Source organism: Hemitrygon akajei, chromosome 3 (genome assembly GCF_048418815.1).
Source record: "Hemitrygon akajei chromosome 3, sHemAka1.3, whole genome shotgun sequence".
Lineage (NCBI taxonomy): Eukaryota > Metazoa > Chordata > Chondrichthyes > Myliobatiformes > Dasyatidae > Hemitrygon > Hemitrygon akajei.
Window position 1 is genome coordinate 179448729 of NC_133126.1, and position 13642 is coordinate 179462370.

At 40.4% G+C, this 13642-nt stretch overlaps 1 protein-coding gene across 1 annotated transcript in view; it reads left to right on the forward strand.

The window, feature by feature from the left end:
* Window positions 1-506: 506 nt before the first annotated feature.
* Window positions 507-13642, forward strand: part of atp1b3a (ATPase Na+/K+ transporting subunit beta 3a) — a 50451-nt gene continuing 37315 nt past the window's right edge. Inside the window, exon 1 of the mRNA XM_073041491.1 lies at window positions 507-812. Within this exon, the coding sequence (XP_072897592.1) occupies window positions 701-812 (112 nt within the window). The 5' untranslated portion in view covers window positions 507-700. The remainder of the gene's footprint in view (window positions 813-13642) is intronic.

A 13642-nucleotide genomic window follows, 5' to 3' on the forward strand; every position in this document is an offset into this window, starting at 1 on the left:
GCTGTCGCGAAACGTATCGGCTGTCCACAGGATGCAAGGAATATTATCCCTTCCCTCATCCACAACCTCGCACAAATATACTGCAGTTGCATTAAGAATTTCAAGGCTTTCACCCCCTACACACTTACACCCCTCCATCCGCAGGTGGGTGCGCAAACACGCCACTGTGGTATGGTGCAGCGCGCGTGCTCGCGGTTCCTTCGCCCTCCCGCGCTAAAGTAGGTGATGCACATGTACCTTCCCACTAAAGCACTGGTCTCATCAGCTTTCCGTCCCGCCTCCATGGGAATGGTTTCACGCGTGCGCGCGGAACACCGCGCAACAGCCGCCCCGACCGCGGTCCCCGAATTCCGAGGGCGCACCTGCCCCCGCCTCCCGATTGGGCAACGCCAGCGCGGGCGCGCCCCCTTCCTCCTCGGCGCCCACGCACCAGCAGCCACGCCGCGGCGCGTGCCATCCCCGGGGCCGCGCCCCGTCGCGCGCCGGCTTTGCGCAAGGCGCATGCTCGGTCAGCCTTATAGCCGCGGGGTAGCCGCTGCGGTTCTTCACTGCAGCATCGAAGGGCGACGGTAGCACAAGTGGGATCGAGGGGGTAAAAGGGAAAGAGAAGCCCATAATATTATCCAAAGATAAGGGATACCCCTCACCCCTCGTCTGCTTAAAAGGACTGTTACAGCCCTCCCAGTTTATCTTGAACACCATGGCTGATAAGGATGTGAAGAAGGATTTCGAACAAGAAGCAGGAGGATGGAAGAACTTCATCTACAACCCCGGAACCGGCCAGTTTATGGGGAGGACGGCCAGCAGTTGGGGTAAGGAAGCACGGAGAGAGGGAGAGAAATGGTGTGCGTGTTCTGCAAACACACAAAATCAGCCTCTTTATTTAGGGAAAAAATATTCCCAAGGTTAGATCTTGAATGAGCTATAAATTGCTTCATTTTATTGTGTGCGTTTAGAATCAGGATTGATAGATATTTATGGTTGAGTGCGAGGGTCTTCACCCGGGTCACGATTGCTGCGTTTGGAAGAGAGAGGATGAACCATTCTCAGACGCTTCGCCCGCAGTGCTGCATTGCCTATGTTAGCAGGCCGGGCAGCATCCCGCAGGGACTGAGGGCAGAATGTGCAGAGAGTAACCGGGGATCCCCCTCTCGTCTCGTCTCTCTCACTCACAGACACACTCACTTTCTCTCTCTCTCTCTCTCGCTCTCTCACTCTCACGCACATACTCTCTTGCTCTCTCCGTCTCTCATACACACAAGCTGACATTTGCTCTTTCCCACACACATACACACTCTCTCTCTCCCTGACCCACACACAATCGCCAGACGCACCATTGATAAGGCCGGTTAAACCAATACTAAGTCAGGGAGAAGACGAGGTGTAATTTTATAGTGTTTATTCAAAGCAATATTCTGCTGGTATGACAAAATGTATGGGGGGGGGGGGGTAAGGAAGCTAAGCAGGCGGGAGGTAATTGGGAGAGACCTGCGCATTATGCAGTGACTGTCAATCACGATGCTCAGTGTTAACGTGAGCAAACTCCTAATGGTCGATATGAATGACTAGTCGTATCCGCCAGGTTTCCTGTTCTTTCGTTCCAATGAGACCTTGGTCAGTTTATTGAGATTTACTTGAACATCGAACAGTCAGTCACCGCACGCTGCAAACTGTTGTGAATTTGTAGCATATTGCTGTAAATGCTTGAGGTGGATGCCAAATAAATTCCTATAATATTAAGTGTTCTTATTCTTAAGCAACATGAAATGAAAGCTTGTCCTGTGGTTATATACCTATTGCATGGAACACGTATATAAATCATTATTAATCGCAATCAAAGATTTCCAGTCTTTTTGTTTTAACTGTACCTTTGGCAACAGGAAAGTAATCATTTTTTGAAAAGGTGTGATTTTCATCATAGATGGATTGTAGCAATGCAGTCCCCAACGAAACGGAATCTCTGAAGATGAATAATTGGAAAAGCACGGCTAGTTAAGGTCTCCAAAGGCCAATGCTTTAATATGATCGACTTTAAATTTGCATTGCCTAATGCAAAGGGAAACATTTATATGTTACTTGTATTAAATCGTTTAAATAACTTAATTACAAATGTTGAGCAACATCAATGGAAGTTGTACTTGTATAGATCATTTCTTGTACATCATTATCTACCATCAATTTTTATTTTTACTTGCGATAAAGAAACTATAACTTTGCTAACTTTGACCTTGGTATGTTTATGTCCCCATTTTGGAAATCTTGCCTGAGGATCATTGGATATTTTCTTTTAAGTGTTAAGGATAATTCTATCCATTAGTTTTAAAATGCCTATATGGAGAATTTAAAACTGTCATATATGGAAACTCTTTCTTGTGTAACAATCAATTTGCAGAAAAGAAAGCCGGTCTTATCGATTTCTCCTCCTTATGTTGTATTGCTTACTAGTTATCCTTGAAACTACCACAGGAAACCAGAGCAGGGCGCCATCCAGAAACATGAAGCCAAACACTTTTAACTGTTTGAAAATAAATATTTCTTTTCCCTTAGACATTGTAATAAGTATTTGTATGTTCTTTATTTTTATCTAAACTGTGATGCACCTGTTGAAATATACAAAGGAGTGCTTTTTCTAGACAAACTGCTTGTAACATTGATATTAGCAGTCATTCCTTTTTTTGAATTTGACTCTTGACTGAATTTTGGGTGTGTGTGCCCCTTATCACATTGAGCTGATCTTCTCGCACCTCATTGTGGCTGCGTCCTCATTTCTGAGCAGACATTGGAAGTAGCAATATGACTACTGGATCTATTAATTTTAAGTAAATTCTCTGAGCAGCACCTTGTCTGAAGGAGAAATGGAGAGTAGGAAATGTGAGAGATTGGTCTACAGAGTTAAACTGCACAGGCAAATGTACCAATGAGAAAAAATCTGACCACTTCAACAGCTAAATAATTAGCATACCAGTGTTTGCAGTGATTGGGGATTAATAAATAAAATGGTGATACTGCCTTCTAATTTAATCAGTTCACGTATCTATTATTTTTCTCTTGGATGGCATTTCGATTTGAAATGGAAGCCAATATTGACATTGGATAATAAATAGCCATTATCCGTACTAGCATTACCTGTGTAAGACAAGTCTAAGAACCTAAATAGGAGCAAATGCAAGACTTTCAACCCCTTGAGTTAGCTCTCGGATTCCATAAGATCATTGCCAATTTAATCATGGACTCTATCTACTTTCCTACCTGCTCCCCATAACCAACCATAGAGCTGTTCATCCTGTCTCAGTTTCTGTAGATTTAATCTAACACTCAGGTTGTGAAAAGATTTTTAATTCTCAGGATGTGGGCAAAATTAGTGTTTATCACTTGTGTCCAGTTGCTCTTGAAATGATGGCGGTGGATTGACTTTTTGAGCGACTGGAGACCTTGTGGTTGATGGTGCTCCAGTGAAAAACCCGTTACTATTGTAACCCTGACTTGCTGTTGTCTTGATTAAATGCTGTTTTAAACAATGCATGTGGAAATGTATTTCCAGGGATGTGCAAAATAGCCAGATGGATACAGATGAGGAAGGCCATTTGGCACATCCTGGCTCATCCAAACAGAAAGACTGCATAATTATATCCATTGCAACTCAACTTCCAAATATTTGTGACTCCAGGGTTTTCCAACATCACCCTAGGTAGGAGTCAATTCCATGTGTTCAATCTTTGTGTGATGAAAAACATCCTGATATCAGTCTGAAATCTTTGTTTTTACAATTTAAACTTATTCCCACAGTCCTACTATTAGTTTGTTTTGAAATGGTACTCCTGGTTTATATTTTCTATGTCACCTTTTAATCTTTATAGCTCTTCTAAGGTCATTCCTCAGTTATCATTTTCCAAGGTTGGAAGTTCCCCGAGTCATTCTGCTTAACTCATTCCTGTCTCTTGATTTTGTTCTGCTTAGCATAACTTGTCTTGTATTTTGGTTTCCAGAGTTCAGAGGGGCCTTAAATGGTAGCTTGAGTTAATTTAATGATACTCTTATCATTTGTATTTCCTCAGTACTGGGGACTAAATAGCTCCTCAAGGTATGAATACAATTCTGAGATTTGTAAATGCTTGAAATATATTATGAATTAACTGTTATCTACAGGACCCTCCTCCTGCACTAATTTCCACCCAGATTTCTCCACAAGCACCATTTAACTCCTATTGTCAACAGATTCCTCCTCCCACTCCCTCCTTCAATAAGTCACCTTGACCCTTCTAGTCAAAGAAGACATTGAGCCTCTCTCTCCTGGCCCCAAGTCTACACTCCTCTTCTCAATAACTCCCATGTTTCAGTCCTTGTAATCTTGTTTAGTTCAGTGAACGGCAAGATCTCTGGATGGTGTATGACATGTAGATGAGCATTTTAACCAGCTCTTCAACACATTGATCAGTGTGATAGAGGGTGCGGACTTGGGAGTTGCTTTTAAAGCAACCTTGGCAGATTGTTACTGTGGAGATTTATGGAATGCTACTTAAATGGCGAAATGGTAATAATGTTCATTATGAAATGCTAACCAGGGCTTACCCTGGTGAATGTCCATAGAGATGTATATATGTGTGAATCAGAAGCAAAAATATTAGGCTGGCTGGTGGTTTAGTGACATCTACACTGGACTTTGAGGCAAATTCAATTCCAGCATTCAATTCCGGCTCCTTGCACGCTTTCCATCTGAGTCGAGCTAGCAACTTGGTCTCAGTTTTGGGGAAAAAGAAGTCAAATGGCAAAAATGCTGCCTGATGCACCACAAGACATGAAAAGGAATAACACAATAGAAGCAAAAACAGGCTATTCAGCCCTTCAAAACTGCTCTGCAATTCAAGGATATTACAGCTGATTTGAGTGGAACCCAAATTCTACATTCCCAACTATCTCTGCTACTAGCACACTTTTGTATTGCTGATGATGAAACTGTTAAGGAGTCACCTTCCCAACGACGCTCTTGCCAGGAAATGTAACCACAAGCCGTCAAGCTGTGGGTCAATGACTAACTATTAAAACCCTGGGCTGGATGGCATATACCCCAGGTAACTATGCAAACCAAGAGAAGATATTGCTGTGCTTTTGGCGATGATCTTTGTGTTCTCATTGGGCACAGGAGTAGTATCAGAAGATTGGAGGGTGGTAAATGCTATTCCTTTGTTCAATTGAGGGAGTAGGGATAATCCTGGGAATTAAAGACCCTTGAGTCTTGTGTCAGTGATAGGCATAACTATTGGAGAGGATTCTTAGAGACAGGATTTATGAGCATTTGGAGAAGGATAATCAACATGGCTTCCTCGTGAATTGAATTGAATTCTTCAGGGAAGTGACAAATCAAATTTGATGAAAGGGGAGCAGTGGATGTGTAGTATATATGGATTTTATTAAGGTGCTTGATAAGGTTCCACATAGTTGAACTCATTCAGTAAGTCAGGAGACAAGTTAAGCTGTGTGGATTCTGAATTGGCTTCCCACTGCAGGCAGAGGACGATGGTAGATGGAGCATATTCTGCCTGTAGGTCAGTGACCAGTGGTATTCTGCAGGATTTGTTCTGGGAACCCTGCACTTAGTGATTTTTATAGGTAACTTGGACGAAGAAGTGAAGGGGTGGGTTAGTGTGTTTGCAGACGACAGAGGTTGGTGGTGTTGTGGACCATGTACAAGGTTGTTGTAGGTTACATGGGGTATTGATAGGATGCAGATCATTGATAGGTAGCAGATGGAGTCTCCTCTGGAAAACTATGAAGTGATAGGTCAGAGTTGGAGGTAGAATACAGGGTTAATGGCAGAATTCTTTGAGATGTGTTGGAACAGGTATCTTGGGTTCACATCCACAGATGCCTCAAAGTTGAATGGATGACTAAAAAGGCATGTGTTGTATTGGCCTTTATTAGTCAGGGGATCATGTTGAAGAGCTGCAATGTATTGTTGTAGCTCTAAAACTCCAGTTAGACCACACTCGGACTATTGTGTTCAGTTCATTTCTAGTTGGCTTATTACAGGAAGGATGTGGAAGCTTTAGAGAGGGTGCAGAGGAGACTTACCAGGATGGTGCCTGGATTAGAGAGCATTTCTTACGAGGATAGGTTGAGCAGATGGAGTTGAGGGGTGATTTGATAGAGGTGTACAAAATGGTTAGAGGCATAGATAGTGGACAACTTTTCTGAGATTGGAAATGGCTAATTAAAGGGGGCATACTTTTAAATGTTTGAAGAAAAGTATGGGGAGATGTTGGAGGTACATTTTTTTTAACAGTGGTAGGTGCATGGAACACCTTGCCGGGGCTGGTGGTAGAGGCAGAATGATCAGGGATATTTTAGAGACTCTTAGATACGCACATGGATGAAAGAAAAATGGAGAGTTATGTGGCAAAAAAGTGTTAAATTGATCACAAATTATCTTTTGTGATAGACCCATAAGATATAGGAGCAGAATTAGGTCATTCAGCCCATTGTGTCTGCTCTGCCATTCAATCCTGGCTTCTTCCAGAAACCCTTAACCCTCTTGCCAATTGAAAATCGATCAATCTTTCCCTTAACTATGCCCAATGACTTGGACTCCACATCTCCCTGTGACAACAGATTTCACAGATTCATCACCACAGAAATTCCTCCTCATCTTAGTTTTAAAAGGGTCATCCCTTTGTTCTGCAGCAGTGTCCTCAGATCCCAGACCTTTCCTGTCATGGAAACATCCTGTCCACTTTCATTCTGTCCAGGCTTTCCGGAACCAGCTGGGTTTCAATGAGATGCCTCTCTGAGAAGGTAAGAAAAGGGATGGATAGGTAAAAGGATGAAGCCAGGTCAGATGGGCTAATGGGCTGGGGTTCTACAAATGGTGATACAGACTCTCACTCAATATCACAGACCGATTGCTAAGTCAAGTCTTTTGAACTTGATACTGAATTTTAATTCCATTCCCAGCTTGTCATCTTCATCAAGATTAATTACTTTCACCTGCTGTAAAATAGTTGATCTTTATTCTTGCCTTAGCCCATCCTCCGCTGAATCCTGCAGTCATGTTTTAGTTTTAGTTTTCACCAGAATCTAATTTGCCTAATTCAGGAGCATATTAGATTCTGATTATACTAAAAAATCTAATATTTGGTCCTTCCAAAATTCTGCTACTTGCATTGAAATCCACATGGCCCCATTTACCCCTTGATCTGTGCAGCCTTGACTTTTAAAACATTCAGCCTTGTTCTGATCCCTGCATTTTCTCCTGGTGTACCTGCTTCTGTAATCCTAAAGCTCTGGCCTCCCTGTGCATCACTCGATTTCTTCACCCAATCAGGGGGTAGCTGTCACAGAGCATGATATAACACAAAGCAGACTCCACAGCCCGTTGCGTTCACACCAACTCATCGGCACTTCACACTCATCACTTTCATCTTCGGTAGTTCTCCTGCTTGAGGCATTTTCTTGTCACTCTCCTCCACATCTTTAACAGGTAAGAGGAAATCTGACTACTAAGGGTAAATACACAAAATCACAGAGAACTTGCAAACTCCACATTCAAGACTCTGGAGCTACAAGGTGGCAGCAGTAATATGTTATTATGGTGTTGATTGTGATTTTAGGCATTTGGGTCTCCTTCAAGACCTTCTTTAAAAACCCCTCTTCAACCTATCTGGTTGCCTGCTCTAATATATTCTTTCTTGGTTCAGTGGTTTGGTTATTTTAGGACATTAAAGTTAATAATTAAGTAAATAATTTTCTTTCAAATGAGTAAATAGATGAATAAAATTGTGTGCCACGGTAGTCACTTTGAAGCTACAAGCCCAAAAATGTAAGTTAATCACGTTAAAGGCAACAGCATGTATTGTGAGTGAGGGAGGGGAAAATTACATTGGTGGAACATCTCGGTCTCAAATTATCTCATCAAGTTGCCCTTTCTGTTCTCAACTTCTGACCATTGTACAGGGTTGGTGGAGACAACCTGTCACATACTATGAAAATCGTGAGCAATTTAAAGAGCTCTAATTAGCAGCTTCAGCCGCTGTAGTCCAGTGAAGTTATTAAAGTTGCTGATGCCAATGAATTAGATTGTGCAATGCATAGCTGGTGGCATAACACTATTACAGTTGGGGCATCAGGGTTCAAGAAGTCAGTACCTTCTTCCCATGAGCACAGTGATTTTTTTTTCCCCAGGTGCTCTTTTCCTCCTACATTCCAAAGGCGTACCAGGTAGTAGGTTAATTGGTCATTGTAAATTGTCTTGAGATTGCGCTGGGGAGAAATCGATGGATTGCTGGGTAGTGTGGCTTGTTGGACCGGAAGGACCTGTTCTGCACTGTTTCAATGAATCAATCAATCAATAAATATTCTCATCCAGAGCTTCTCCTGTTTTAGATCAACAAGTGTAAATAATTCATTGTAATTTACTGCAAACAGTCCATGTGCAAGAGATGTAAAATTTCAAAAACGTTTTTTTGGTTTTTGCTAACAGTTAAATGATCATTTTTGAAACAAGTGTGTGCATAATGTTCCACTCAATTATTATTTCTGACAGTAATCACTTTGTATGGATGTGTTTGCAAGGAAACTGTCAAATTTTGGAAACTTAATTCACATAAAATTACACATTCCTCCCATTGGTGGCACTGCAGTGCACCAGGTTTATATCTGAACCTGTGTTAGAGAAATCTCAATGCTCCAAATATTCTTTATTTCTTTGCATTCTTAATTAATAAAAGCTTCACTCCTCAATCATAAAATTGAAGCAATTATTTAAAATAGAGTACTTATAACCAAAATGAAGTACCATGTTTCACCTTCAGATCCTACTTGTTTTGATTTTGTGTACAATGTCACAAGGCCGATATAGATGAATTAAATATACCTTTTTCTAAAATTACTCTTGCAGTTAACAGTGTTTGCCATGTCAATTACAGCTCAGTTGGTGGCATTCTCACCTCCAAATAGTTCCAAGATTATATCAAAAATGCTTGAGCTACCACTCTAGTTCAGCCCTGAGATTGCTGCAGTGTTACAAGTGAATCTTATAGAAAGGTTGTAAAACTTAAGAACCGTCTGCTTTTTCATCTGTAAAAGTAACTATTGGACTACATTCTAGAACATCAACAGTAATTTATATGCTTCTGACCAGCATCTACTCATCAATCATATACTGTATTAAAACAAAAGCCAGAACTGTGTGCAATCTAGTTGTCATGTTTCCTGCATCAGAACAGTCTGTGCTTCAATAAATACATCATTAGCTCTAAAACATTTCAGGACAGGAGTTGCAAAATAGATTATATTTTAGAACATGAAACCCGAAATTCTTGGTTGTAATCTATTTTCTGAATAAAGTTGTATCCAAAAGACATTATAATCCACACACACACAAAATAATATGAAATCGGTGTTCAGTATATTTAAATGTGTGGTTGTCAGTGTCTCTGACGGTTGCATTTTTACTTTTGATTTAGGCTTGAGCACAGCAACCTAGTCATGAACTGAATGTTACACTACCCAAGATTTCTATTATGGTTGAGATGTTAAAACTAAGCTTCTGTTGATACCTTTGTGTAGATATACAAGATCCTTCAGAACTGCTTCAAAGAAGGCAAGGGAAATTTTTCCTGATATGGAGGCCAATATTTATATCAATTAGCAGTTAATACAAGTTATATGGAATGCTAATTGTTTGATATTATCACAATGTTGTTTTGGGAACTTGCTGTTTCTAAATTGGCTCCTATATTGAAAATGTGGCTGTAAAAGTATTTGATTGACTGTAAAATGTTTAAGAGCTCCTGAGCTAATCAAAATAAAGATAAATGAATTCTGTCTTTATTATCCAATATTCTGACAGATAAAGATTTGAAAGATAATTTAGTGCTTTGTTAATTTTCTTGCAAATAGTAAAATTTATGCACTTTTAATAATGTATATAGTATTTTCCTTTTGCGTAAAATATTGATACCCTCCTCAAATTTGTTGGAGGACCTTAGGAACATCTAACTAATAATTCTCTGAGGATTGCCGGTCCTATGCAAGAAACCTTTGGGGAGGGTGAGGTGGCTTTGTTTTGGTACCATTTAATATTTTATGACAAATGAGAACTTCCATGGCAGATAAATCATCAACAACTTCGGATCTTTTTAGAATACCCAATTATCCCTTCACATCACCAACCATAAACTTCAAATCCAGTAAACAAGCATACCTAAAATTAAACTTGCTGATCTTCAGTGCTACAGTATGTCCAAGGTGTGCCAAGCACCTATTGAATAATGTAATATTTGTTATTGTGTAGGAGTTTAAAGTGCCATTATGACTGTAAAGTTGACCATATACACATCATTGTAGGTATACATAACATGATTGGTATGCATTTTGACAGAAAAACTCCCGACAGGGATAACTAAAGAATAAATATATACTGACCAGAGAAATAATTTGCTTTCAGTCTTTAACTGTTATTTACCTATTTCACTGAGTAATGCTATCTCTAATGTGTAAATGCAATAAGTTATATTTTTCACCCATATATAAGCTGAAACTGCATAATGCAATGGCAGGGATGGGGATGGTGGGGGGAAAGGGCAAAGGACACCAAGAATTAATTCTCAGATTTTAGATTGCAGAACCATAATTATTCTTCATCTGCCTGTGAGAGAGTAATTCTCCTTATGTGGATTCCTTTAGGAAATAAAGCAGTATTACACTACAGAAACACCTGACAGGTTATAGAGATCTGCATGTCCATCAGCCTGTTGCTGTTTGTACCACCATGGCAAAGTAGAAGAAGTGGTTTGTAGAATTTATAGAACATAGAACAGTGCAACATTGGACTGACCATTTGGCACACATGTTGTTCAGATCTTGATACCAATTTAAATAAGTGTTTTGTTCCCAACCCCCAGAGCCATCAAGCACTCTTCCTATCACAAGCCGTTCAAACCTGAAATCATTTTCATGAACCTCCTTTGAAACTTGTCCACATCTTTCCTAGGATAGAGGACCCAAAACTGCTGACAATACTCCACATGAACCTCACCAGTGGTTTATAAAGTCTCAACATTACATCATTGCTTTTATGTTCTAGTCCTCTCGAAATGAATGCTAACATCACATTTGCCTTCCTCACCGCAGACTCAACCTGCAAATTAACCTTTGGGGAATCCTGCACAAAGGCTCCCAAGTTCCCTTGCACCTCAATTTTTTATGTATTTTCTGTCCATTTAGAAAATAGTTAACCCTTTCATTTCTTCTGCCGAAGTGAAAGACCATACACTTCCTGACACTGTAGTCCATCTGCCACTTCTTTGCCCATTTTCCTAAACTGATTCAAGTCAAAGCCATCAATTCCATCACCCAAGTCATTTACATATAGCATTAAAAAAAATTAGTCCCAACACAGACCCCTGTGGAACACCACTAGACACTGGCAGCTAGCCAGAAAAAGCCACCTTTATTCCCACTCTTTGCCTCCTGTCAGTCAGGCACTGATTTATCCATGCTAGAATCTTCCCTGTAATACTATGGGCTTGCAGCTTGTTAAGCAGCCTCTTATGTAGCATCTTGTCAAAGGCCGCCTAAAAATCCAAATGCACAATATCAACTGATTCTCCTTTGTCTCTCCGGCATGTTATTTCTTAAAAGAATTCCGATAGACTTGTTAGGAAACCATGCTGACTACAGCCTATTTTATCATGCCTTCAAGAACACTGAAGCCATATCCTTAACAATGGATTCCAGCATCTTTCCAACTGCTGAGGACAGACTAACTGCCTATAATTTCCTTTCTTCTGCCTCTCTTGAAGAATGGAGTGACATTTGGAATTCTCCTATCTTCCAGAATCAAGTGATTTTGAAAGATTATATTAATGCCTCCACAATCTTCAGCCACCTCTTTCAGAACAGTGGTGTGTACGCCGCCTGGTCCGGGTGACTTATCTACCTTCAGACCTTCCAGTTTCCCAAGAACCTTCTCCCTAGTAATGGTAGCTTCACACAATTCATGAAACCTGGAACTTCCACCATTCTGCTAGTGTCTCCCACAGTGAAGACTGATGCAAAATACTTACTCAGAAACAGAATCGGGTTTATTATCCCTGACATGTGACGTGAAATTTGTTAACTTAGCAGCAGCAGTTCAATGCAATACTTAATCTAGCAGAGAGAGAGAAAAAATAATGATAAATAAAATAAAACATAATAATAAATAAACAAGTAAATCAATTATATATATTGAATAGATTATTAAAATATGCTAAAACAGAAATACTGTATATTTTTTTTAAAAGTGAGGTAGTGTCCAAAGCTTCAAAGTCCATTTAGGAATCGGATGGCAGAGGGGAAGAAACTGTTCCTGAATCACTGAGTGTGTGCCTTCAGGCTTTTGTATCTCCTACCTGATGGTAACAGAGAGAAAAGGGCATGCCCTGGGTGCTGGAGGTCTTTAATAATAGACGCTGCCTTTCTGAGACACCACTCCCTAAAGATGTCCTGGGTACTTTGTAGGTTAGTGCCCAAAATGGAGCTGACTAGATTTACAACTTTCTGCAACTTCTTTTGGCCCCTCCATACCAGACAGTGATGCAGCCTGTCAGAATGCTCTCCACGGTACAACTATAGAAGTTTTTGAGTGTATTTGTTGACATGTGAAATCGCTTCAAACTCCTAATAAAGTATAGCCACTGTCTTGCCTTCTTTATGACTACATCAATATGTTGGGACCAGGTTAGATCCTCAGATCTTGACACCCAGGAAATTGAAGATGCTCACTCTCTCCACTTCTGATCTCTCTGAGGATTGGTATGTGCTCCTTAGTCTTATCCTTCCTGAAGTCCACAATTAGCTCTTCTGTCTTACTGACGTTGAGTGCCAGTTTGTTGCTGCTGCACCACTCCACTAGTTGGCATATCTCACTCCTGTACGCCCTCTTGTCACCACCTGAGATTCTACCAACAATGGCTGTATAGTCATCAAATTTGTAGATGGTAATTGAGCTATGCCTAGCCACACAGTCATGTGTATACAGAGAGTAGGGCAGTGGGCTAACATGTACCCCTGAGGTATGCCGTTTGGTCCATTATTTAGTTATCCTCCATTATTACCTCTCCTGCATCATTTTCCAGCAGTCCAATATCCACTCTTGCCTTTCTCTTGCACTTTATGTATGTGAAGAAACTTCTGGTATTTCCTTAATATTTAGGCTAGCTTTCTTTCGTATTCCATGTTTACCATCTTAATGACTTTTTTTAAGTCGCCTATTTGAAAGTTTCCCAGTCCTCTAACTTCCCAATAGTTTTTGCTCTATTATATACCCTATTTTGACTTTTATGTTGGCTTTGATTTCTCTTGTTAGCCAAGGTTGTGTCATCTTGCCTTCAGAATACTTCTTCCTCTTTGGGATGTATCTATTTCCTGTGCCTACCAAATTGCTTCCAGAATTCCAGCCATTGCTGATCTGCCGTCATTCCTGCCAGTGCTCTTTTCCAGTCAATTCTGGTCAAATCCTCTCATGCCTCTAATTCCCTTTACTCCACTGTAACACTGATGTATTTGACTTTAGCTTCTTCTCAAAATTTAGGGTGAATTCGATCATAGTCTGATCACCTACCCCTAAGGGTTCTTTTATCTTAAGCTCTCTAGTCAATTTCAT